Source organism: Podarcis pityusensis (assembly GCF_964106645.2).
Source record: "Podarcis pityusensis genome assembly, chromosome: 13".
NCBI classification, from domain to species: domain Eukaryota; kingdom Metazoa; phylum Chordata; class Lepidosauria; order Squamata; family Lacertidae; genus Podarcis; species Podarcis pityusensis.
Window position 1 is genome coordinate 31,411,836 of NC_138038.1, and position 27,969 is coordinate 31,439,804.

Sequence of the window (27,969 nt, forward strand, 5' to 3'; positions counted from 1 at the left end):
ACTATTAGCATTCAACTCCCAACAAACTCTGTTATTAGTATTTTTATTTTAAATTTATTCACAAATATGACAAAGGCTCATACACAAAAATGAAGAAAAATATACAGTATGCGGTTGAGTTGGTGCCATAAATGTACATCCATAGCAATGGTTGCTTTTTTTTTAAAGAAAGAAATAAAAAGGAAATGGCAAAAGCAAAGTAAAGTATCTACCAGTTCAATTGTGCTAGTATGGACAGTACTGTTTCCATTATTCTATCCTCCTTGTGAAGCTTGGGCATTTCATGCCAACAGTTCTTCCCTGAGAACTCTTCTTTTCTATTAGAGATCCTTTAAAAAGCTTATAAAGCTTTTTTTTTTTTTTAATCTTCATTCACTTTGGCCACTGTTTTCTGAACCACTGCTCGATTTTCTTTGATGGTTTTGGATCACTGTTTTCAGAAGCACTGCTTTTCTTTGATGGCTTTGGATCACTGTTTTCAGAAGCACTGCTTTTCTTTGATGGCTTTGGATCACTGTTTTCTGAAGCACTGCCATAAGCTAAAAATGGGTACAATTTGTCAGTGGATTTAATGGGGATAGAATCTAGAAGGAATCTGGGATTACTGGTGTTATAAAATGAGATTTCCCATTTTTCTTGATCCAATAACAAACCAATCACTGAATAAGACACATTTTGCTTCTTTTCAATCTCTTTCTCACATGGACTGGAAAATAATTTTCCTTGGCTGCTTCTTAGAGCCCAGCAGCCTTCCTCAAAGGACTTAACAACCTTTTTCTCTTGGAATTTGCCGCTTTCAGCCTGAGTCAGCACCCCAAGCTCCCAGTCCAACCTCTCTCCTACCTCCACCTCCCAGTAGTGTTTCCCAGCAGCATAACCTTCTTTCCCCACAAAAATCTGAGTTCCCAGAGCAGTTTCTTCTTTCCCTGGGGGGAGAGATTGAAGGCTGGCTTTTTCTTTATCCTCACTAATGCTGATATCTGGATGTTTATAATATGACTCCAAAGTGACAGCAACTATAAGGGAAGCAATCACAGGGAGAAAGGAAACAATTTTTAGTTCAGGAGCAGTAGATGCTGCAATCTGCTGTAGCAAACGCATTTTATTTCATAGCTAACCAATTATAGTTACTGCACAACTTGGATATAGAAACTCAACTGGTTTGTCTATATAGAAATGTCAACACACTTGTGTAGGAACTCTGTACAATAGAAAGACATGGCTGTAAAGGTGTCATGATCATCCCTTCCCCTGTTTCAGAATGTTTTTGTTTTGTTTTTAATTTTACATTGTGGATCTGTTTTCTGCCCTGGGCTCTTTTGAGATAAATTAACAATAATAGACATGAGAAAGAGCTCCAGTGCTGACTTCTCTATACAGACAGCCACATCCAAAGTACAGCTCTAAAGAAATCTGTTAGCTCAGTTCCTCTCTGGTCTGTGTGCATGTCAGCTCTGCACTTTCATACAACTGGAGCAAGGATAGGACAGTTTTAGCCCTCCCGATGTTGAATTCTAATTGCTTCAGAATTAATTAAAACTATTGTAATGAATGGTATTATTTGTCTGGGCTGAAGATGGCTGAAGAACACCACAAAATGGATACCTTGATGAACTATCAGCGAACTGTGTTGTAAAAAGAGCTACTGTAATGGAATGTGCAGACTTCATGATGTTTTGGCAAAAACAGTGTGTGATAGGAACAGTATGAATCACTGGCGGGTGACGCCTGTGAACGTGGGATTCGGCTGGCACCTTTTGCGCCTCCCCTACTCGCGGGGAAACCCGGTTTCGGGGATCCGGAGCGATGTGGGGTGAGTGGCGTGGTGCTTCGAATTGACTGCTTCTTCCACAGAGTGAAGCCGCATAGCTGTTGCCGGAGAGCGCTGACTTTTTCCTGTGGACAATTTGATCTTAAAGCAACTACCCATGAGTAGAGCGGAGAATTGGATTTTTAAACGTCTTAATTTGGTGTCGAAACGGGGAGGTCCAAAACAGAAGTCCACCTTCCCCTTCTGTAAATAGACTGAAGCAATGAGGATGCAAGCTGAAGTCGCGGAAAGCCCATTGTAAAGGACTAAATTTCCATTGGTAAAAAATACTAAACCCCCTTGGTGGCAGGAGAAGAGGGGGGGAAGCTTTGGACTGAATATACCTGCAGGAGAGAGCGAATAGAATTAAAATACCACCGCTCCGATCCTGGAAACGGGCTGCCAGCAGGACGGACGTGCTTTAGAATGCTCATTGACCGTGATTAGAACGTTCACTGACAGCTAGTTAAATAAGAGAAATATATTGTTTCCATTGTCTCTGTCTGCGTTTAAAAAGGAGTAAAAGTAACTGAAAATTGAAACTAACTTTATTGTTTGAAGTGTGTTTAAAAGGACCAATACAAATAGAAACTGTTTCCCTCTAGAGGAAGCCATTGAAACTGTTACAAGAGCTGAGCTGGGGGAATTTCCAGCTGCAAGATAAAAAGCTGTGAGACTCTGGGATTGACCTTGAATTGGTTAAGAATATCGACAGAAGAGGTCTTAGTGGCTGCATTAAGTAAGATAAATGACTCACTGGAACAGCTCAACAAGAAGGTGGATGTGCTAACTACCAAAATCGATAATTTGGGACAAAAAGTGAACATCAATACAGAAACTACTCAGAAATTGATACAGGAATCCACTTTGACATGGCAAACTGCGGAGAAGGCTAGGGCTGAACCTAAAGTAACACAATTGGAGAGAGAGAGAGCCCCAGCCTTACAGATGCAATTTGATGACCATAAGTTGATGCCTTCTATGATTGAATTTAAAGAAAATCAGATTTTGAGGATCAGAGCCCTGCCTAAACTGGAGAAGGAAAGTTTGATAGATCCCCTCACACAGGAATTTGCTGATTTTGGGGACCTGGACTTGGGTCAAGAAGAGATTAAAATTGTGAGGGCCTTTAGACTTGGAGAAATTTTGAAAGACGTCCTGAAATATCTTTTGGATCTCAGTTTTAACTACGGAGACTTGGTTGCCCTGTCGAGAAGGAATAAAATCATCTCTAGGTGGGAGTTTCCCCGAGATCTACTCTTCAGTCTCAAAGGAAGGAAAACAAAAATAAGATCAGCAGAAGACAAAGTAAAGTGCATGTATAAATACGAAGAAGACTTGCAGAAGGGACTGGGACCTGGAAAAGAGTTAAGAGCCTTGGACAGAAGATCACCAGGTTGATGGACTATATGGAATTGGTGGAAACGACTGGCAGAATCCGAAACCAGGGAGAAGAGACGGTGGAAGAAGATTGGAAAAAATTAAAAGACTATTTATAGAAATATTGTAAAATTAATGAGTGTTAGAAAAACGTTGGAATGAAGTTATATGGCTTTAGTAGAAATGTTATAAGGAATTAAGTACAAATAGATTATCGGAGTATTAAAGGGAAAATAAGGTTAAAATATGTTAAGATAATTATATGACAGAAAATAGAGGAAGATGGAAAGGAATTGCTGAAACAATTAATAGAAGTGGAATACAAAAAGGGAGGTGTGAGGAGGTCGTTGAAACAAGTGAATGTAAGATATGATATTGAAACGGTATAATGTATGTTTTAAATTGTTTTTGCTTTGTTTTGTTTAGTTCATTGTGTTAATGTTGTGCTGTGTATTGTTTATACATTGTATTGTATTGTTTTTCTTTTTTCTCTTTTCTCTTTTCTTTCCTTTTTTCTTTTTTGTAATGTTTAAAAGCAATAAATATTTTTTTATTTTATTTTTTAAAAGGAACAGTATGGAACAGCACATCCAAGGAAGCATGGAGATGAGCTGCACAACATCAACTTCGAGATAAGAGTTGTGAAATGCCAAGATTCAGATGAACAAGATGTATGCCAAGATTCAGATGAACAACAAGGTATGGCAAGATCCTCCAGCCTGGAATGTGTGCCAGACATCGTCAGTGCACTGCTGTCTGTTCACCCATAGCTCTTACTGAAACTGAACAGTTCAGTGAAGAGTGGTGAGTATGAGAGAGGCAAGAATGTGTGTATGACTGAGTGCATGTTCCCCTGTCTTGATATATGTATTGCATGATCATCGATAAAGCAGAAATCCAATATTGGTTGTCTGTTGTGTTTACTTGTGCTTTCCTGTGCTTTCCTGGAGTATCCTAGGTTTCATCTACGTTAATCAACTAAATGGATCCAAATGAACCTAATTGTTCATAACACTATGAAAGTACAAATTGAATCAATCCATTGCTACTGTGATGTTTTCATATGAAAAAGGACAGCAAGTGAAAAGTCACTGAATGATGACATTTGAGTCATGTATGCACATCCATGTATTAAGCCTAATTAGGACAGTTTCATTACCTGCGTATTTCTGAGCTCTTCTAGCCTCTACAAACAGAAGAGAAAATTGATTAGTCATAGAGAACAGGCAAGTGAACAGCCCAGAATTTTTCAGAATTGAATAAAGTGATTTAAATCCAATTAACATACTAACATACTAGAAAACTATACTTCAGTACAGAAAAATCATTGCCTTACCCAGCTCATTGCAGAGACTACCTGAAGTGAAAGAATATTCCAATTAGCGATATCATTGTCAAAATATATGGGGTTGCATCATGACAAACTTAGTCCACATTTTCAACTTATATTTATAGCATTATTATACCATCACTACCTCTAAATAATAATAATAATAATAATAATAATAATAATAATAATAATAAATTATTTATACCTCGCCCATCTGGCTGAGTTTCCCCAGCATTAAATATTAAAAAATTCCCTAAACAGGACTGCCTTCAGATGTCTTTTAAAAATAAGATAGCTGCTTATTTCCTTGACATCTAATGGGAGGGAATTCCACAAGGCGGGCACCACTACCAAGAAGGCCCTCTCTCTGGCTCCCTGTAACCTCACTTCTCGCAATGAGGGAACCGCCAGAAGGCGCTCGGCGCTGGATCTAAGTGTCCGGGCTGAACGATGGGGGTGGAGATGCTCCTTCAGGTATACAGGACTGAGGCTGTTTAGGGCTTTAAAAGTCAGCACCAACACTTTGAATTGTGCTCAGAAACGTACTGGGAGCCAATGCAGATCTCTCAGGACTGGTCTTATGTGGTCCTGGCGGCCACTCCCAGTCACCAGTCTAGCTGCCGCATTCTGGATTAATTGCAGTTTCCGGGCCAACTTCAAAGGTAGCCCCACGTAGAGCACATTGAGGTAGCCCAAGTGGGAGATAACTAGAGCATGCACCACTCTGGTGAGACGGTCCATGGGCAGGTAGGGTCTCAGCCTGCATACCAGATGGAGCTGGTAGAAAGCCGCCCTGGACACAGAATTAACCTGAGCCTCCATGGACACCTGTGAGTCCAAAATGACTCCCAGGCTGCGCACCTGGTCCTTCAGGGGCACAGTTAGCTCATTCAGGACCAGGGAGTCCTCTACACCAGCCTCCCCATCCCCCAAGAACAGTACTTCTGTCTTGTCAGGATTCAACCTCAATCTGTTAGCCGCCATCCATCCTCCAACCACCTCCAGGCACTCACACAGGACATTCACTGCCTATACTGATGCTGATTTAAAAGAGAGGTAGAGCTGGGTGTCATCTGCATACTGATGAACACCCAGCCCAAACCCCCTGATGATCTCTCCCAGCGGCTTCATATAGATATTAAAAAGCATGGGGGAAAGGATGGAACCCTGAGGCATCCCACAAGTGAGAGCCCAGGGGTCTGAACACTCATCCCCCAACACTACTTTCTGGACACTGCCCAGGAGGAAGTAGCGGAACCACTGTATAGCAGTGCCTCCAGCTCCCAGCCCCTCTAGACGGTCCAGAAGGATGTTATGGCCGATGGTGTCAAAAGCCGCTGAGAGACCCAGCAGAACTAGGAAACAGCTCTCACCTTTGTCCCTAGCCCACTGGAGATCATCAACCAGCACGACCAAGGCAGTTTCAGTCCCATGGTGAGGCCTGAATCCCGACTGGAAGGGATCCAAATGGTTCGCATCCTCCTGACGTGCTTGGAGTTGTTCAGCAACCACCTGCTCAATCACCTTGCCCAAGAATGGTAGATTTGAGACTGGGAGATAGTTAGCCATATTGACCGGGTCTAAAGATGTTTTTTTAAGAAGCGGTTTAATGACCGCCTCTTTCAGCAGGTCTGGGAAGGCACCCTCACAGAGGGAAGCATTCACCACCCCGCAGAGCCCATCGCCCAGCCCTTCTTGGCTCACTTTTATTAGCCAGGATGGGCAAGGGTAAAGGAGACAGGTGGTTGGTTTCACTCATGCAAGCAGCCTGTCCACATCCTCGGAGGTAACAGATTGGAATTGCTCCCATGTAACATGACTATACAGGACTCTAGCATTCTCCCGCCCCGGCCCTGCTCCCATGGTGGAGTCTACCTCCTTCCGAATCTGAGCGACTTTATCTGCAAAAAAAACTTTGCAAAAGCATTGCAGGAGATCTTGGGGTCCCTACCAGGCCCTGGTGACAAAGGTGGTTCTGATAGATTGTGAAGCACCTGAAAGAGTCTCCTGCTGCTGTTTTCTGCAGATGCAGTAGAGGCAGTGAAGAAGGTCCTCTTCGCCGTCGCCATTGCCACTTGGTAGGCTCGACGTTGAGCTCTAACCCGTGTCCGGCCTGATTCAGAATGAGTTTTCTGCCACTGGTGCTCTAGCCGTCTCAACGATTGTTTCATCACCCTCAGCTCTGGGGAAAACCATGGAGCTGTCTGGGCTCCATGCAATCAGAGAGGGAGCTTTAGACCATCTGAACTGGTCCCACCTCCCTGCAGAGGGGAAGGGTTGTGGAGAAGTCCAGTTGCACCAGGAAGTGATCTGACCATGGCACTTCTTTTGTTTCGTTTGTACTTAGTGTCAGGTCACCAACATCCGTGGAGGTAAACACCAAGTCTAAGGCATGTCCGCGGTTATGAGTTGGGCCATACTTATTCAGGGACAGCCCCATGGAGGCCATGCTTTCCACGAAGTCCTGAGCGGCCCCTTGTAAGTTCGTGTCGGCATGGATGTTAAAATCCCTCAGGACAACCAGACTAGGTGTCTCCAGGAGCACATTCACCACAACCTGAAGCATTTTGGGCAGGAAATCCTTGGTGCAGCAGGGAGGTCGGTATACCAAAAGGACTGTCCTGCCCCTATTGCCCAACTTCCAGAACATGCACTCAGAAAACTGGGTCTTCCCAATAGGATGCCTGGTGCAAACTAATGACTTCCTAAAAATCACTGCAAACCCTCCCTCCTCGCCCACATGACCTGGGTTGCTGTGCGTAAGAGAAACCTGGTGGACAGGCAGTGGCAAGGACAGGCCCATGTGCTTCATTCAACCAAGTCTCTGTCACACATGCCAGGTCAAGTCCTCCATTCTCAATCAGGTAGTGGATGGCAGTGGCTTTATTCATAATTGACCTGGCATTGCACAGCACCACTTTCAGGTCATGTGGGTTTTCCTTGCTGATTCCAGTATCCTTCCGGTCACAACCAGACCTGGAGGCAGGGATAGTCATCAAACAAGGACTAAACCTGCCTCCTCGGTAATGACATGGTCTGATCTTAGCGTAACTTCTCCTCCTGCCCATGATCACTGAGATGGGGTGTCCCAATACATCCCCCCTGTGGAACCTGCCCCAGCCCTTCTGTTGGCTGAGGCCCACTCCCAGGCAGTCCTGACCCTTTCCCCTTAAAAAGCAAAATACAAACTATACAATAACAACAAAATAATGAAAGTAAAAACAAAGCAAGAAACAATTATGCTAAAATTAAACTACTCCCCGCCCCAACTAAACATTTGTCCCACCCCAAACAGAAAGAAAATATTAAATAATATATATATATATATTTAAAAAAAACCACCACCATTCAAGGTGCAGCGGATTAAGAAAACTTAAAACATTTAAAACCATTTTTGCCACTTGCTCCAGAGAGCTGCTCAGAGTATGTGCGAGTGTAGGCCCCGCCCCTTGGGCCCGATGGAATTGGCTTGCGGGGGGGGGAGCAGTCTTCCCAAACATTCACAGGAGCAGCAATAGCAGCAGTGTCCTGAAGGCCTCCTGGGGCCTCTTAAGCTGTGGCGGTGAGTGTAGGCCCTGCCCCCTAAAGCCTCCTGGGAACTGCAGTTTGTTAAGGATGCTGAGAATTGTTAGGAGACACCTTATAGAGCTACAATTCCCACAGTGCTTTAACCATCAATCCTCTGGAAAGTGCAGCTCTGTGAGGGGAAAAGTGGTTTCCTCCAACTCCCAGCACCCTTAACAAATAAGAGTTCCAAAATACTTTGGGGAAAGCCATTACTGATAAAGTGGTATAATATTTCTTTAAATGTGTGGTGCAGGTGTGACCTTGGTCACACTTAGGTCCTATTGAAATTAAAATAAGAAATTAGTCATGGTGACCTATTTGTCCCATTGATTTAAAGGTGGACCAAGTGCAACTAACTTAATCTGGATCCAGCCTATGAAAAATATGTTGCAGGATAAACTCATAATACTATTAGAGTGGTACCACTGGTTACAAATGCTTCTGGTTACAAACGCTTTGGGTTACAAACTCCACTAACCTGGAAGTAGCTGCTCCTGGTTGCAAACTTTGCCCCGGATGTGAAAAGAAATCATGCGTAAGAGACGTGCGTGCAGCGGGAGATCCCATTAGCGAAAGCGTGCCTCAGGATAAGAATGGTTTCAGCTTAAGAACGGACCTCCGGAACAAATTAAGTTCGTAACCAGAGGTACCACTGTATATATTTGGAATTCCACATAGTACTAACTATACATGAAATAAATGTTGGGGAGCGGATTCTGAGTCAAATTGTAAAATACAGTACTTTCTCCTACCAAAATGGATGTCACCGTCCTACTCCTTCCCTGTTAATTCAATCGCAAATCCCTGCCTCCAAATCTATACATAAAGTTTTGTCTTACCAAGACGGTGTTCTAGTTCCGAAACATCTATAAAAGAATGACTTGAATTAATACGATGAAGAGTTAAGAAGATAAACAAGAAGAAGCAAATGACTAAGATGTGAGGTCAAGCTACATAACTGAAAATCCATATAGGTCCTATGTTGCTTTCAGTGCATGCTAGATGCAAAGCCCACAGTGCTGCTCCCCTTGACAAACACACACATGGACCCCTTGTTCCTTGTCACTGCCAGGCATCCACCCCCTGGTGCTCACCACCGCTGGCTGTTCATCTCCTCCTTCCCCACTGCAGCCATGTCCCTCCTATGTATATATTGCAAACTGTTATTATCACATATAAATTCTTATGATAATAAGTCATTTCACTGCCCCAAGAACAATGAAGGACCCCTTAGCACAACATCTGGCAAAGTTATTGCGACAGGAGTTCATCAGAATGTATTGTGCTATTATTTATTTAGCAGTCAACAGGTGGGCCTGTTCCCCATGCTCTTTATTCTACTAGGAACATGGATTTGTTTATTTCATTTTCTATTTTTAAAATAATTATTATTAAAGATTTTCTTGGGTTATAAATGCGTTGTCTCTATTTTCAGGTCACAGAGTCATTTTGAGATGTATATCCAACCCTTCCTCCCAAATGCCTATCTGGAGATCTGGAAGGGGAAAAAACCCCAAGGGCTCTCTCAGTGCCAACCCAAGTCTGCTGCCCTTTGGTAAGAAAGGCTCACATAAGTGCAGGAAAGAAGCTTGCAGTTTATCAAAGACTACAGGCACTTTGTGGCTAGTTATTCATTAAAAGGATACTCACTTGCTTGTCCTGTGCGTTTCTCAGTTTCTATAACAATAAATGAAAAAGAGTATATCTTAGCACACATGTATCCAGCTTTTCATTCAGTTCCTGGGATACTTAATTCAATTTGAGCAGAATGCTAGCCTGAAGCAGCCCATCCTCCATTCATCGTAATTTCATAGCCTTTGTCCTCCTCCTGCAATTATACCTTCCTATGAATACCTGTATGATGTGTGCTATTCTCATAATAAAATCACTGCTCTCAAATCCACAGACAGGGAAGCAAATTCCTTTTAATTTGGTTTGTGCCCAGCACAAAACAACCCTGCACCTATTTGTCCATAATTTTGGAAGATATCTTTCCCAGAAGTACTTTTCTCATATATGCTGTTTTCATATATGACTGTAAAACAACAAGGAGATTTATGTGGCTTCTTCTTAGCTACTTCAAACGGAAAGGTTGCTCTTGCAGAAACACTGCAACAAGTATTCTTTTTCATTTTTGGAAGGATTCATCTTCCCTGAATGGGGTGGGGGTGGAATATGCCTGACAATTTCATCCAATTCTGCCAAGTAATGGGCTCCATTACTTCTGGGTTGCCGCGGAGCGCAACTCAAACACGCTCAACTCGAAGCGTATTCAACCCGAGGTATGACTGTACATTATAAGGCACCCGTTAAAACCAGAGCAATACATATATTATTCTTCCTCTTTTTAAACCCCCCCCCCCAGCATATAAACACGATCACATATCTCCTTCTCCTTGGCTTTCTCTTCTCTAGCTAATAGTTTATCTTTTCCTCTTTTTTTGATATATCTGGAAGACCCTTAACAGCCCAACTCCAAGTTGTCAGCATTATGGAATTTGAAATGCCTCTTGCAGTTGCCAATTTGAACATGGTTCCAGGAGTAAAACTTCATAGCAATACAAAATGCCTAGACAGGAGATGAATCAATAAACCTATACAGTGGTACCTCGGTTTACAGATGCTTCCGCTAACCCAGAAATAGTACCTCGGGTTAAGAACTTTGCTTCAGGATGAGAACAGAAATTGCACGGCTATGGCTCAGCAGCAGCGGGAGGCCCCATTAGCTAAGTGGTACCTCAGGTTAAGAACAGTTTCAGGTGAAGAACGGACCTCCAGAACGAATTAAGTTCTTAACTCAAGGTACCACTGTACTGCAGAAAGTTGGGCTTTTGAAATCTTGCAAGGATAGAAGAAATCCTGCCAATATAAAAAAGGGAGCTTGGAAAAAGGGAAACAATCTCATCTTACCTATTGCTTCGATTACATGATTTCGGTCTGAAAAGAGTGATAGCAAAATGTTAGTCATACACACTCTACACATACATGTAAGTATGATTAATCAAGGCTTTACTTGCACCAATATAGCTAAAGGGGTATCTTTTGTGGGGAGAGTCCCTTCTACTACTCTGCCTGTTAGCTACTATTGCCAACACAACTACTATTAATAATACAAGTTATGGTATATAAAGCGTTAGCTCAAGGGAGTAGGAAGAGGGGCGGAGGGGGTGGGCTGCCCTGGGTGCCACTCTGGGAGGGGTGACAGGATGGCCCCTGCCTCCCCCCAACTGTAGAGCAGCCAAGGGCATGCGCAGTCCGTATGGACTATGCATGTGCAGCAGCCTGTACGGACTGCGCATGTGTGGCATCCCATGCGTGTGCACTCAGTACAGAATGCTGCACATGCGCAGCCCATACGGACTGCACATGTGTGGCATCCCATTCGGTCACCACACAAGCACAGTCTGTATGGTCGCCGCCATACAAGAGGCCGCCCGTATGGACGCCGTGCAAGTGGCAGCCCACACAGACTGCGCACGCACGGGATGCCACACATGCACAGTCCATACAGGCTGCGCCGCCCCGGGTGCCAGAGAGGGTTCCTCCACCACTGCATCAGCTTGGCAAGGTATCTTGAGGATGTGACAGGATTATTCCTTCCTTGCTCAACCCAACCTCTGCTTTGAATAGCTTCAGTCACCAGGGCTACTGTATGACCATCCAGTCATATAGCTATTCCAGCACATTAAGATTTCCAGGTAATAAGAGCATTTATTTATTTAATTAAAAAATTCTGGGGCTCACTCATTTATTGTGGTTTAAATTTTGCTATTTTTTCCCTGCTCCTCTTCACTGGGCTTTTTAAAAAGTGTTACTGTTAGTCACCCTGAAGACAATGCTGCTAGGGGGAGGCATATGCTAAAAATATAAACAATTATGGAACAGTACTATAGAAGAAGTGAATCTCTCTTAGAGGCATTTACCAGCTTGTGCTTCATTCATCTGTATTTCTGCAGAAAACAAGATGCATTGCAACATTATTCATTTATTTACTGAACATTATATGCCGCTCTGTATCTATTTAGAAAGATTCGTAGACCACAATCATAAAGCCTTTAAAGTGATGTACACACTGAAACTATTGGTAAAACACAGCTAAACTCAGTTAAAACCCACAAGATTGATTACAAAGTATACAGATAGATATATAGATATAGAGATAGATGATAGATGATAGATAGATAGATAGATAGATAGATAGATAGATAGATAGATATAAAAAAATCTGGGGAGACTTGCTGAAATAAAGAAGTTTGTGGCACCTGCAAAAGTGTAAGATCTGCGGACTGAAACATTCAACTTGGCATGTAAAGTGGTTCCGAATCGTTAATGGCTTTACATACTAATAGTAATACCTTGATCTTGGCTTAGTAACAAAGTTGCAGCCAGTGCAGCTAGTATTGCAGCATTCTGCCCTCACTGCAGTTTCCAGATCAACCACAAGAGAAGTCCTGCATAGACTGAATTACTAGGGTCTTGGCATTTCCAATGACTGAACTCTTTTGGTCAAGCTATCACAGTTCAGGAATGATTTTAGTTGTAGCACCTGCCCAAGGTGATAAAAGGCACTCCGAGCCACCAAGGTCACCAGTGGTTCCAGTGGCAATATTTAAGGTAGGCGTCATCTCCAGAAACGGAAAGCATGCTTATCTCCAAAACAACCAGAAATGAATTATAGCCGTTGTGTATTTCCCCCACTTCTTGGTTGTATCTAACAAATCATAATCAAAGTAGACTCACTGTAAACTATGGTCTTATTTCAGTTGAGTCTGCTGATCTCAGCAGATATACTATGTCTGAGAATGACTTCATTTTCTGGACCCTCCAAGTTTCCCTATTTTCCAGGTGCGTCCCCTAATTTAGCCCTCCTGGTTTCTGATTTGGGTCTGAAAGAATGTCCCACTTTTCCTTAGGATGTCCCTATTTTCACTGGAGAAATATTAGAGGGTATGGAGTTGTTTGACTCCCAAGCTATCCGAAGGCAATCCTGTACAGTATAGGGAAGATTTTTTAAAAAAAAGTTTAATGTTTTATTGTGCTTTTATATATGGTGGAAGCTGCCCAGGGCAGCTGGGGCAACCAGTGGGGTATAAATAGATAAATAATCATTATGGAATGGGACGTCCCTCTTTTCATCAGAGAAATGTTAGAGGGTATGATCTACATTTTAATTGTCTATCACTTAGAGACAATTAGCCCTTCATCAGAAGATCAGATAGCAAAAGTGTGAATATAATTCACAGAACATATGAATACAATTTTAAATCAACAAATAAACATTTAGAAAGGCAAATTAAAGCCCAGAAATGCTAAATAACAGAATATTCTATGATTAGCAATAGTTGAATAATAAGTCTTGATCCTATGTAGAGGTGGAATTTGCTTTCATCCAAGGGGAAAAAATAGACATGCCAAGGAATTTGATTAGGATCCTTTATACCTTTCCCAATGATATTGTAGTGAACTCCCTGTCCCTTACATAAATGATATGTATAAAATATGTCATTGTCAATTACTCACCACATTCAGATATCTTCTGATAACTCTCTGAAACAAAGTATAGCAAATTATAGAAATCAGACAGTTTATAACCATATTTAGGATGAGGGGGAGTGAATCACAAATGAACGCCACTGATTATTCTTGCCAAGGACTCTTGAGTTAGAACCTGAGGATATCAGCATGTGTCACTGCTAGATGGTAGGAAGTTTCTTGATTAGTGAAGCCTGGTATAAGTCCCTGGAGTCTGGCCTTTACCATGTCAACAGCACCTTCAGCTGTTGTGCTTTAGTCTGTGGGTCATGCCCCTTAAAAACGACAAGCAAATTCTACTTTATTTCCATGACCTGCCAATAGCAATGGATAGATCTACAAATTTTGGTTTCTCTCCATTTTTCATTTTTAATCTTAAATTTAGTTTGCCATGATTCTGCCTTTTTTCTTCATGAAAATTCACCAACATCTGGTAGATCCACATTAAAAAGTAAACAACATTGAATTTGCCAACTATCTGTTGGGGAAGTGACTCTGATTGCCTGAAGCACCTTTTGAACTATGCTCATTTTAGTAGTTTAAGGAGCAATTACTGGCTGTAGTAAATATGTATTGATTTAACTGGTATGTATTTTTTCTCTATATCTAAGAACAGACCACGCATTTTTATAAACATAGGTACAAAAAAACAGAAAGTTTCTATAACAGTTCACATCTACAGTTTAATGAGATTATGAAAATGGCAGATTTAATACTTACGTCTGACTTTGTACCCAGCACCAACAAGAAGGCAGATGAAAATCAACAGAATGATTAGGAAGGGTGCTAGCCAAGGGGAAGTGGCAGGATAAAGGGCATCTGAAACGCACATTAAAATATCAGTTACAGCAAAACTAACCTAACCAGAGTCTGATTTTGCCACTCTCCTGCACTGCCCCAAACTCTCCTGAACTTCCTATTTTGGGAGGAATTGGCAGAACTGAGCTGAAGTTGTGCCAGTGGTGGCTTCAGCTGTGACCTGCCTGCCTCTCTGGTGAATAGTGGATATGGGAGCCAGAAAACACTTTAGCCAGATTCTAACTGATGAAATGTTGCTGAGCAGAACTACAGTTGTAGATAATCTGGATAATCCATTCAAAGAGCCTGGTGTACTTCAGAGGCATCAAAATGGAATAAATTTCCCAAACCTCTCTCTCCTTATAGTACTTGTACTGAAAACACAGTGAAAGCATTTCACCTCTTGGCCCTTTTGCTTCACCCCTACTCACCAGAGATCAGGATTCTCGATTCACTCTCCATCTCCAGCAGTTCATTGATGATTTTGCAAGAGACTTCATGGTCAACTCCTGATTCTGTTGTAACGGAACTGGAAACACTGAAGTTCCCTGTCTTGGTCTCTGTGATTGTAGTGTCTGACTGTTTACTTTGGACTTTCCCTTCACTGTCCAGCCAGAAAGCCTTGGGCTTTGGGTACCAACCGTTGGAGCTGCAGGTGAGGCCAATCCCCCAGCCTTTATAATCCACCAAGGCAATGGTGGGCTCTGTTCCTTTTGCTGCAAAAGAAGAACACCACATATTAATTTGCCATTGCTCCAAGTATCATAGAACCTGTCTAGAGTTTCTGCACTCTGACCAAATACCAGGAATGATGCATTATTACAGTCAGTTCTTACAGTACACATTTTGTGACAAGCTACTGTTCAAAATTCCATTTTTGTGTCTACTGTATTGTCAAGCTACAGGACGATTGGTCCTGTCAGTAGTGCTCATGGGTGTGAAGAGATGGAGGAGTCTGAATGAGTGAGTCACTGACCTTGGTTCTACAGTTTTAAGTTTGACAAATTGTATTTCTGAAAATGTGTGCTTAATATGGCCCACAGCACATGGCGATGTCCCTGCCTCCTGAGACTTGCTCAAGAAGAACATTCAGGAGTTAGGTGTAGGTGGTGGAGGCAGCAAGGCTTGGCTGCTGCTGCTATTCTTCATGTGCTCCTCTCTCTTCTGCAGCCATGCACCTTGTGCCAAGTGTCCATGCATACTCTTAACCCCATCCTCCTCTAGAACCCACCCCACTTCCTTTTCTTCCTCTGCTCTCCCTCCCACCACAGAACTGTGGAGAAGGAGGTTAAGTTGCAGACACCCACCCACACCGCACATATGAAAAAAAAATAAAAAATAAAAAGCAATTGGCTTCTGTGGGCTTGAAGCCTGTAAGCTTGATGCAGAGTCTTCTAAAAACATTGTATTCCCCCAAAGGTGCTCTTGCCTACCTGGAGATTCAAGTCCTCTTTCTGCACCCTGGAGTGGGGCAGGCAAACCTAGAGACTCCAGGTCAGCCCCAGAGGTTTGGCAACCCTAATAATAAGAATAATAAGAATAAACTCACCTGCCAAAAGCAACTCAACCACCACCTCATTATACCAGTCTCCAAGGAAGACCATACAGGTGTAATTTCCTTGGTCAGACAGACGGGTTTTCTTCAGAATCAGAGACATGTTTCCTTTACTAAGATCAATACGGGAAAGCTCAGCTCGACCTCGATATCTGTTATCCTGTGTTTCTGGCCTGTTTCGACCATAATAGGATTTCACATCAATTTTTTCTGAGGATTTATCCAAGATCCACTGGACCTGGATGCTGGTGCTTTCTGGTATGCTTGAAGTTGTTAATTGACATGGCAGGATAACTTCTTTTCCAAGGAAACCGACTATAGGGTTTTCGGGTGGAATGATCGCAAATCGACCTTTGGGGAATAAAAATAATAATCAAAAGTTCACCTTAAACTGACCACTACTGGCAGTGATTCCTCCGTGGAATTCTTTTTTGGGGTGGGAAGATATGGCACCCATGTAAGAAGTGTAACATTCTGCACTCAGGCAGGAAAAACCAGCTTGCCAATAGTACATTTGAAAAGGATCTAGGGGTTTTAGTGGACCACAGTCTGAACATGAGTCAACATTGTCATGCTGTAGCAAAAAAAACTATTGCTATTCTAGGTTGCATCAACTGAAGTACAGTCATACCTTGGGTAACAGACACTTCAGATTGCGTGTTTCCGGGTTGCGCACTGCACCGGACACAGAAGTACCGGAATGGGTTACTTCCGGGTTTCGGCACTCGTGCATACGCAGAAGCACCAAATCGTGACCCGTGCATGCGCAAACGCAGTGTTGCGGGTTGCAAGCGCTGCAGGTTTCGAACTTGCCTCCCACATGGATCACATTCGCAACCCGAGCATCCACTGTATAATGTTCTGAGGAAGAGAAGCAATAGCCCCACTCTATTCTGCAGAATACTGATGAACTTCAGGATGGTAAGAGTTATTCAACAGTGGAACAGATTCCCTCGGAAAGTGGTGGACTTTTCTTTATTGGAGGTTTCTAAGCAGAGGTTGGACGGTCATGTGTCATTGATGTTTTAGGAGAGGTTCCTACATTGCAAGAGGTTGTACTAGATGACTTTGGAGTCCCTTCCAACTCTTGGATTCTATGATTCTAAGAAGCATGTTTTGCTCAGCTGTAATTTACACCAGTTATCCTTTCAGTTATCTTTCGACCCAGAACCTACTTTTAACCCAAACATGCATTTGGGGATTCATTTCTTACTCTTTTATCACAAATTTGCATGGTGGGAGTACCCATTAGTGGGTTCTGAGCCACCAGTTGAAGACCAGTGCTTTACACGCAAGCATTACCTCAGAGCTGAACTGCTCACTGCAGTAAACCTTACAAAAGTAGCTTGCTTACCTGCAGTTAGCACATGGGAGATATGCAGAAAGATCAAGATGCAAACAGTCATTGATGAGGAAGACATGGGTCAAAGATCTGAAGAATAGGACTATACCTGTCCAATTGTTGGAAGGAAGAAATAAAATATAAAATTGCAAGATCCACTGGTCACCATTTATTAATTACTGTCAACAGTTCTGTCTACTTTATTTAAATAAATATAGGCATCTTTTTTTGTACATTAATCTTCATGTAATGTACTTTGGCTTTGTTAAAACTTTATTTATGCTATATATACCAAGAATGGTATATATTATGCAAATCTGTATCCTCTTTTGCAAGTGGGCCAGAGGTTCATATTCAAAACAGTGTTTTGTTTTTTTCTTCCTGGTAGCCAAGCTATTTTTGTAGTTTATTTTTCTATTTTTTTGTTTTGTTATTCTGATTATCTTGTTTTGAACTTATTATATTTATATATTTATTGCATTTATTACACACCACTATTCAGTTAATGCACTTGAGGTCATTTACAATTTTAAAATAGTAAAACAAAAATGTAGTGACTGAGACCTCTCAGGTTGACTGACAACTGATGGCATTTGCTCCTGACCTCGGCTTCCTTGCTATCCCTCAGGGCAGACGGGACTTTAATAGCCCCAGAGAAGGTGAACGAGGGCTGTCCCAATAGTTTTCTCAGGCCACCTATCAGGAGCTGATTTGCCATGCTTCCTAGCCTGGGTATCCCAGTTTCTGATTTTCCTCAAGGAAGACAGTAGCCCTAGGGACACTGGGGGAGGGGCTGCCTCAATGATTCTGTCAGGTCAATTGGGTAGTTCTGTCAGAAATCAATGATATGGACTCTCTGGCCTGGGCTCACTTGCTTTTATGGGTTAATATGGATAGTGATTTTTTGGTCATGCATTTGATGTGTATTGCTTTGAGCACAGAGTATGTGGGGAAATGGTACACAAATAAAGTGGCAACGATACTGGTAAGTCTTTCTTCACTTTCCCCTAGAGTTGGAAGCAGCTTGAAAATAAGATTGCTACTTAAATAGTATACATTCAATCCAGCGTCCCCGTTTGTCTTTTCTTCTACTCCTTCTCCACAAATAGATATATTTGTAATTTATTATTATATTAAATAAAACAAAGGGAATTATAGCTTTGCATTTCACCACACCAGCAGAATGCATGTGTCAACTAAAGCTGTATTCTATAGGCACACTTATCTGAAAATGAGGCATGTATAGGATTTTACTTTTGTTTATATATAATATTTTATGTTCTTACCCTGTTTCAGTTTAGATCTGACAAAAGAAATGTATTGCATATATACTGTAGTAAAAAAGATGAATTCAAAAGCCATCTACTCTGTCTCTATTGTAAGTGGATGGATGATGTTTTTCCCCACATCTTGTCAGCATTTCAGGAAATCGAACGCCCTGCTCCAATATTGTTAAACCACAATACTAAATTTAAAAAGTCACAGGTAAATTGTGTTGTGCAGCACCATGTATGCATGTCACACAGTTACTGCTCTTTCTGTCCTACACCACTCACTAATCCAATTTCCTCATGTAAATGTTGATACAGAGCTTTTCACAACACAACATATTGAGGTATAAGAAATATTCCCATAATGGGAAACTGCATCCTCTAAAGTGAAAAACAGGTTTTGTAGAAAGAGTCTAGAATTGGCTGGTTATACATCCGTACTGAAATGAATGACTATATGGGAGATACATATTTAACTAAAGATCTTGAAAAGCAGGACAAACCCTTCAAGTTGAGAGATGATGAATGACATCCTCAACTCAGAAGACCAGGAACTTGGTGAAAAAAGTCTGAGACATCCCATGGCAGAGCTAACTGTGTGCCAAGGGATAAATATCACTTGCCAGTGTCAAATGGGAGTGGCAAAGAAGCAGCCATTTTATGTCCATTACAAATGAAAGAAGCAACCACCAGGCTTGTGTGGCTAGGAAGGATCTCTGCAGAAAGGAGCAAGAAACTTTCATTCTTCTTTCAAAAACACACACACACAAACATTTATATTTGTAAACTTACATTTTGCATGGAAGCCCCTGAAATTTATTATCATAAGTATATTTGCAAATGTGACTTGAAAGTTTCTACATGAAGGTAAACTAATCCTATATATCCTGAATGGAAGCAAAGGAAAAGCTTCTCCCCTTTCACCTCACCACCAATTCATCATTAAACAAACACATTCCAGTAACTAAAAAAATTAAATGTAATTCTGAAAATATTTTTCTTACCTTATAGCAAACTGTGAGATTTGTTCGTCGGTTACTGTACCTTCCTCCCGCTTCAGGTGGAACTGTGTTACGTTAATTATTTACTTTAATTTTCCTGCTCTGCATCAAGATAAGTAACTGCCAACAATTTGCTCTACGGTTAATGGCCCTGTGACAGTCAGCACCTGCCTCCAAAGGATAGAGGAGTGTCCCATGCAAACACTAAGCTCCATAGATAATTGTAGAGCTAATGCAGTGATGACAAGTCTTCATTTGAAAGGACAGTCCTATATGAATGGCTCTCTACCCCAAGTCTGGTTTAAAGATAACCTTAAGAAGGGAGAACAGAGACCTTGAAGTACTGCAGCAACAATTAGCCTCAGGAGAACAGCCCAACAGTCACACAAGTCTCCTGGTCACAGACGTCCGTTCTATGATGAGCTGTGTTGAATTTCAATTTAAAATATAGCAATTATTTCTAAATTTGCATCTATAGGGGAAAGTGGGGCACATTGATACATCAACAATATTTCAATATCAAGGAATGTTATCTGTGTCACGACATCACTAAAACGTGTCTATACATCTGTGAGTACAACAGCTGCAACCGTGCTGCCCACCAGCTAGCCTTTGGTGTTTGACAAGAGTAGGTATGTGAAATGTAAAAGTGTTCCAACACTGTTTTACGTCATTTAGTTAAAAATACCAAGGGTAAGTTATTCCACTCAGTAATCAGGATTACACATGATTTTTAAATAAGTTCAGTGGTTTTATTAATAATTGTTAGGTTTTTTTGAAAATGTCCATTGGGGCACTTTGATACACTAAGACGCACACTAAGGGCACATTGATACATATAAAAGTGCCCCACTAGTGTACAATAGTGCCCCAATATACAAGCTTTTTGTTGTCATTTCTAAATACAATATGACTGATTATCAAGTGTCATATCTCAGGAAAAGACCAGGATCTTGTATGTTTGTCTTCCTCATTGTTGAAGATAAGGCAAGTGTTGATTTCAAGGATGTTTTGCCGTTGCCAAAACCAAATTTCCCAAAGGGCACATCTCGAACATCATCTCTTTATACTTTTTTCTATTGACTTAAGTGGATATAATGTGCAAGTGAAGCTAAACGTTATGTAATTATCTTATTTTTTATAAATATTTTGTTTAAATTACTATTTTTTGACTACCTAATGTGAGTTCTTAAACTTTTTAAGTTTTTCCCAAAAAAATATGTAATGGATAGGTGTTTGAGGAAACATTAATATAAGTTTTGATGTTTTGTTAAGAAAACCTGCCATAAAGTCTATGATATATGGTAATGTAAGTGTAAGTGTTACATTACATTACACTTATACCAAAAACAGAGACTGAAAAGACACAGCTCAAAAACTACCGCCCCATCTCATTGCTTAACGTGGATTATAAAATTTTTGCAGATATTCTGGCTAAAAGATTAAAAAAGGTGTTAGTAGAAGAAATTCATAAAGACCAAGCGGGCTTTCTCCCGGGCAGACATTTGTCTGATAATACGAGGAATATAATTAATATTCTAGAGAAATTACAAGTGAGTATCAATACTAAGGCAGTTTTGATATTTGTGGATGCAGAGAAAGCCTTTGACAACATTTCTTGGAGTTTTATGAAAAAGTATCTACAGGGGATGGGAGTAGGTCAAGGTTTTGAAAATGGTATAGGTGCAATTTATTCAGAACAAAAGGCAAAATTAATTGTGAATAATGTAGTGACAGAAGAGTTTAAGATTGAGAAAGGGACACAACAAGGCTGCCCAATTTCCCCATTGCTCTTTATATCGGTCCTTGAGGTTTTGTTAAACATGATTAGAAAGGACTAAGAGGTTAAAGGTATACAAGTGGGAGCTAAACAGTACAAATTGAAAGCATTCGCTGCTGACTTAGTATTGACTTTACAGGAGCCGGAAGCTAGTACTAAAAGGGTATTGGAATTGATCCAAGAATTTGGACAGGTAGCAGGTTTTAAGTTGAATATGATTAAAACTAAAGTTTTAGAGAAAAATCTAACTGTAAATGAGAGAGAGAAGTTTCAGGAGGAGACAGGTTTAACATTGGTTAAGAAAGTGAAATATTTAGGGGTTAACATGACTGCCAAAAATGTGAATTTATTTAAGGATAATTATGAAAAATGTTGGAATGAAGTGAAAAAGGACTTAGAAATATGGACAAATCTGAAGTTATCATTGTAGGCCGAATCACCGTGATAAAAATGAATGTGTTGCCAAGTGTCATAGAAATATAGGGGTTGCTCGTGCATAAGTTGCCGCCACCCCTGGCTATGTTGCCTTGTTAAACCTTTTCTGTCTGGACAGCCCTTCACTTCGTGGCTGCCTCAGTCGCTAGCAGAATCCGTCAGTGGGCGTTTCTTAAACCTTTTCCAGCATAAAAGCTGTTTGACCCCAAGTCTCCTCCTACTCTCCCTGCGCGGAAGTCTTCTGCGCAGGGAGGGTGTGGGTAGCGGAGGACCCGTGCTCTCCCCGCTGGTCTCCGGTGAAGAGTCCTGGAGCCCCCTCGCCGATTCCCCCATCTGCCCCCCTTTATCCCTGGTGTTACGCTGATTTTCTTTCCCAGCTGATGAGCTGCCTCTCTCCCTGCTGGGCCCTTCTCCAGCATCGCTTGAGAGCCTTGCCTCCGCCTCTGGCTCCGATGTCAGTTCCCTGACATCCACCTCCCCCCCAGGACCCCCTCCACCCCCGGCCCGACCTCTCGATCCAACTTCGTCCCTTTCCTCGGCCGACGATGCGGGGAATCCCCGGAAGGAGCTGTCGCCATCCTCTGTGGATTCAAAACCCGCTTCCCACCCGCTCCGATCTCTCCCCGCTGGGTGGTCTTCCCATTCTGATTTTCTTCCTCCGAAGCCTCTCCTCCCTCCTCTTCGGATGCAGAAAAACCCACAAAATCCTCTTCCTCGTCTGTGGTTCCAAATTGCTCCTCCCAGAATCTCGCTAGTGGTTTGGGTTTGTCCGGGAACAGGCTGTGGAATTCCTCCACAAGATACCCGTCATTGATGGCCTCCGCGGGAACCCACGTGTTTTCCGACCCGGGTTCTCCCTCCCAAGCTACCAAGTACTCCACCTGGCGCCCTCACCACCTTGAATCGAGTATTTCCGTGGCCCGGTTGTGGTGTTCCCTCTCCTCTATCTGCGGGTGTGTGGTGACTTCGCCCTGTCACCCCGGGAATTCTCGCCCCTCCCTGTACGGTGAGAGTAGGGACCTATGGAACACCGGGTGTATCTTCATGCTGTCAGGCAACTTGAGCTTGAACGCCACGGGGTTCACCTGCTGTGTTACCTCAAACGGCCCCAGCCGCCTTGGCTGCAACTTCTTGCACCCCCCCTTAAAGGGTAACCCTTGGGTTGACAACCACACCCGGTCCCCCACCCGTATGGTCTCCCCTTCCCTACGCTGCTTGTCTGCCTGCCTCTTGTAAATTTCCTTGGCCCGTTCTAAGTTCATCTTAAGTTGCTGGTGCAGGGCCTCCATTTCTTCCACAAACTGCTCTGCCGCAGGTACACTCCACCCTTCCTCCCCACTCCCCGGGAAGGCCCTGGGGTGACACCCATAATTGGCCATGAACGGGCTCATCCCCGTGGACACATGTTCAGCGTTATTTTACGCAAATTCAGCCAGCGCTAGTTTCTCTACCCAACCGTTCTGCCTCTCACTGACGTAGCAGCGTAGGTATTGCTGGAGTATACTGTTCACTCTTTCTGCTTGCCCGTTGGTTTCCGGATGTCTCACCGTCGAGAAGCTCACCTCTACCTGCAGCAAGCTCATAAGCTTCCTCCAGAACCGGGAAGTAAATTGTTTCCCGCGATCCGAAATTACTCTCGAGGGAGCTCCATGCAACCTGAAGATGTGATCCACAAACAACTTGGCTGTCTCCTCTGCGGTCACCACATGTGAACAAGCTATGAAATGGCACATCTTTGTCAATAGATCGACTACTACCATGACTGCTGTCTTCCCCCGGGACTTGGGCAAATCGGTCATAAAATCAATGGACACCACCTCCCAGGGTCTTCCCGGCGTGGGTAAGGGTACCAGTAATCCTGCGGGGGCAGCCCGCTCCCCCTTTGCCCTTTGGCAGTGGTCGCACCCCCGTACATATTCCCGTACATCCTCCCACACCCTTGGCCACCAGAACTGCCTGGTGACGAGCATCATGGTTTTGTGCTGTCCAAAGTGCCCAGCCGTAGGGTTGTCGTGGAGTTGTTTGAGTACCTTCCCCCTCAGGTTCTCCCCCGGTACATACAGCACCCCCTTATAGTACAGCACCCCTTCCTTTTCCTCAAACCCCCCTTGGTTTTCTCTTCCTTCTCGGAGTTCCCGGATTTTAGTTTGTGAGAACACGCAGTTTCTAGTAAGCCCGGCCAGTTCTCGTTTCCCAGCCAAGCCCCCCCACCCACCCATCGGTCCTCGGGGATCACGTGTCGTATCTCTGGCGGTCCCTCTCCTTCCATGTACTCCGGCTTCCGGGAGAGAGCATCTGCTCTTACGTTTTCCTCTCCTGGCACGTATCGGATTTCGAAGGAAAACTTGGAGAACTCCTGTGCCCATCAAATCCGTCTCTGATTGAGTACTCGTGCGGTCCTCCAGTATTCCAAGTTCTTGTGATCTGTACAAACCTGGATCTTGTGCTGTGCCCCTATTAGCAGATGTCACCATCGGCGAAACACCGCATAGATTGCAAGCAGTTCGCAGTCATACACCGTATAGTTTTGCTCCGAATTGCTCAGCTTCCTCGAGAAAAAGGCACACGGCTTCCATTCCTGCTTGTTCCTCCCTGGCTGCAAAAGAACCGCCCCAATGGCTCTGTCGGACGCGTCGGTCTCATGGGTTTCTCCAGATCAACGTGCAGGAGCTGCTCTTCCGAAGTGAACGCCTTCTTCAGTCTTTCAAAGGATTGCTGGGCATCTTCTGTCCAGACAAACTTCTTTTTGCTACTGAGACAATCTGTGATGGGCGCTGTCAAGTGGGCGAAGTTCTTGATGAACTTCCTGTAGGAGTTGCTGAACCCTAGGAACCTCTGCATGTCCTTCCGGGTTTTGGGGGCCTTCCATTCCAGCACCGCCTGCACCTTGCTTGGGTCCATCGCTAGGCCTTTGTCTGACAACTTGTACCCCAGAAACTCGACTTCTCTGGCGTGAAACTGACATTTTTCCAGCTTGACCCACAACTGGTGCTTCTGCAGCCTCTTTAGCACTTCCCTGACATCTCTGACATGTTGCTTCTCATTGTCCGAATAGATTAAGATGTCGTCCAAGAAGGCTACGCAGTTCTTGTACAGCAGGGACCCCAACATGTGGTGCATGAAAGCTTGAAAACAGGCGGAGCCCGACTGTAATCCAAATGGCATGACTAAGTACTCAAAGGCCCCCAGGGGTGTGAACATTGTGGTCTTCCATTCGTCCCCCTCCCTCATCCTGATCAAGTTGTATGCTCCCCTGAGGTCTAGCTTGGTAAAAATTTTCCCCTGCCTCACCCGTGTTAAAATGTTGCCAATCCTGGGCATTGGGAAGGTCACGGGTTCTGACACCAAGTTGACGGCCCGGTAGTCCACAATGAGCCTGGGTTGATTTGTGTCTTTTTTGTCCACAAAGAACACCGGACTGCCCCCCACCACCTTTGATTCTCTTATGAAACCTCTTTTCAGGTTCTTGTCAATAAATTCCCGCAACTCCTTCATCTCCCTGTCCGACATGGCATACAGTTTACCCACCGGCAGCTGCGCCCTAGGGAGCAAGTTGATTTGGCAGTCAAAGGGCCTATGGGGAGGTAGTCTATCCGCCTCCTTCTCGCTGAAGACCTCCTGCAGGTCAGCATATTGTGGTGGCACCTCCCCTCTCAGCTCCACAGCTATCCCAGCCACCCTGGCCACGGTCATTCTTGGGGTTTCCCCCCCTAGACAGTGTTCCAAGCAGTAAGCGAACCCAAAGGTGACCGTTCTCTGATGCCATGCCACCACTGGATCATGTTGCGCCAGCCAGCTCATCCCTAATATTATTGGGGGTCCTGCCAGTGAGGCTACATGAAAGGCAATGGTCTCCGTGTGCCTGGAAACCCTCATTCTCATTGGTGGGGTCTGGTGCGTCACTTCCCCTCCCAGCAGCTCCCTGCCATCAATGGTGGTCACTTGCAAGGGAAAATCCAGGGGCAGCAGGTGGAGCTGGTGCTCTAGTACGAAGTCCTTGCTGAAGAAATTGCAGGAACTGCCTGAATCCAACAGCCCCTTCACCTCGACTGGGTCCCATTCGGGAGTTCTAGCACCACTTGCTATAGCCGCCCTGGGGGGGTCTGGTTGGGGCACTTCTATTGGTTGCTGGCCTGGCTGCTGTGCCCGCTGAGTGGCAGCCAAGCATTGGCGTTTCCCTGCTCCTGCCCCTTTTCCACCTCCTCCTCACCTCCAGCAGCTCCCACCATCCCTTGCCAAGCCTTTCTTTGAGGGCAGACCCTGGCAAAATGTCCTGGCCGCTGGCAGAGGAAACACTTCTTGGTGGTTTTCCAATCCTTTCCCTCCCTCTTGCGACCTTCACTGGAGTTTGAAACCTCCCCCGCGCGCGCGCCATCTATTTCCATTGGCTCCGCCGGCGGGGAAGGCTGCCTTGGTATTTCAGGAATGCGGTAGTCATGGCAACGTTCCCCTCTCCCTTCGTGCTTCTCCTGAGCCCGCGCTTCCTGTCTTACGCCAATCGCAAGCACAGCCTTGGTCAGCTGATCCATCGACTGCGGGCGGGGCGCGCGGGAAAGCTCGTCCTTCACCGTTGGGGACAACCCCTCCTCGAACAACATCTGAATGGGTTCAGAGTCCAATTCCCACCCCAGCCGGTGGACTAACATTGCAAAGCGTGACCAGTAGTCTCTAACTGACTGGTTCCCCTGTTTACACCCCATTAGTTCCCGCCGAGTCACACTTTGCTGCACATCACTGGAATACATCGCATCCATCTCCTGGAAGAATTTCCTCAGGTCTTTCAAGGCGGCATTTTGCGTTGCCATTAGGGGCCTGATCCATTCCCTGGCCCTATCCTGCAGGTGTCCGACAATATAGGCCACCCTCTCCCCATCGTCTGCAAAATCCTTATGCTGCAGTTCCAAAGTGTACTCTATTTCCGTTCAGAACGCGTTGTAGTCCTGGGGCTTCCCCCCAAATTTGTGTACCAGTCCCGTGTGATGGCTTGAGAATACTCTTCGCAAGAAATGCTTCTGCTCACTCAGAGATACATAGATACAGCTTTTATTTTACATATGTACAAGCAGCACACATAGCTACACGTCCGAATCCTGTGAGTCAGATTCCCGGAGTGATTTACGTCCGCCCCTTTTCCAGCAGAAGAGGCGCGGCATTCTCAACTGATGTCTCTGCCCTCTCCGCTTTAACCCTGTCCATTCCTGAGCAGATGGAACTGACACTGCATCGCTATCCGCGCCAGAACGTCCTGTGCGGGGTTGAGGCTCTGCTCCAGCATCTGAGAGCCTTTCCTCCTCCTGGCTTTCCCCCCTTTCCTGCACTGGCTCTTCCTGCCCCCCTTTGTCTGCTCGTCTCTCCTCCTCCCCTTCGTACTCCGTCAATACCATGACATCCCGGTACCTTCCTTGCTACGGGGGTGGGTCTGACCTGTGCATTGTGAGCCCGCCTTTCTTCCAGCCGCACCGTCAGAAGAGCCACATGCTGTTCCCAATCTCGGTTCCTCTCCACCAGATTTTGCACTCCAGCTGCTCCCTCCGTGGCGCCGGCTTCTCCAGTTTGGCTCATGATGTTGCCTGCCTGTCGCTGCGCACAAGCAACGTCAGAGACTGACGGATCGCTGTCATAGAAATATAGGGGTTGCTCGTGCGTAAGTTGCCGCCACTCCTGGCTATGTTGCCTTGTTAAACCTTTTCTGTCTGGACAGCCCTTCACTTCGTGGCTGCCTCAGTCGCTAGCAGAATCCGTCAGCGGGTGTTTCTTAAACCTTTTCCAGCATAAAAGCTGTTTGACCCCAAGTCTCCTCCTACTCTCCCTGCGCGGAAGTCTTCTGCGCAGGGAGGGTGTGGGTAGCGGAGGACCCGTGCTCTCCCCGCTGGTCTCCGGTGAAGAGTCCTGGAGCCCCCTCTCCGATTCCCCCATCTGCCCCCCTTTATCCCTGGTGTTACGCTGATTTCCTTCCCCAGCTGATGAGCTGCCTCTCTCCCTGCTGGGCCCTTCTCCAGCATCGCTTGAGAGCCTTGCCTCCGCCTCTGGCTCTGATGTCAGTTCCCTGACACCAAGGATGTTGTTTCTGTTTCAAACATTGCAAATTTTTGGACAAGATGGATTGTTTCAAGAAGTGGCAGAAAGATATCTCTAGATTTGTCTGGCAGGGCAAGAAGCCTCAAATAA

General features: G+C 44.2%; 1 protein-coding gene across 1 annotated transcript in view; it reads right to left on the minus strand.

Annotated features, from left to right (window-relative positions):
• Positions 1-372: 372 nt before the first annotated feature.
• LOC308460850 (butyrophilin subfamily 3 member A2-like) overlaps positions 373-27,969 on the minus strand; it is a gene marked incomplete at its 3' end in the record, with an annotated part of 85,264 nt that continues 57,667 nt past the window's right edge. Inside the window, exons 2-13 of the mRNA XM_080977384.1 lie at positions 17,327-17,423; positions 15,967-16,323; positions 14,849-15,133; positions 14,340-14,438; positions 13,608-13,634; positions 12,011-12,037; positions 10,998-11,024; positions 9,738-9,764; positions 8,927-8,953; positions 4,527-4,547; positions 4,350-4,376; positions 373-1,016 (exon numbers count right to left, since the gene is read on the minus strand). Of these exons, the coding sequence (XP_080833510.1) occupies positions 373-1,016; positions 4,350-4,376; positions 4,527-4,547; positions 8,927-8,953; positions 9,738-9,764; positions 10,998-11,024; positions 12,011-12,037; positions 13,608-13,634; positions 14,340-14,438; positions 14,849-15,133; positions 15,967-16,323; positions 17,327-17,393 (1,635 nt within the window). The 5' untranslated portion in view covers positions 17,394-17,423. The remainder of the gene's footprint in view (positions 1,017-4,349; positions 4,377-4,526; positions 4,548-8,926; positions 8,954-9,737; positions 9,765-10,997; positions 11,025-12,010; positions 12,038-13,607; positions 13,635-14,339; positions 14,439-14,848; positions 15,134-15,966; positions 16,324-17,326; positions 17,424-27,969) is intronic.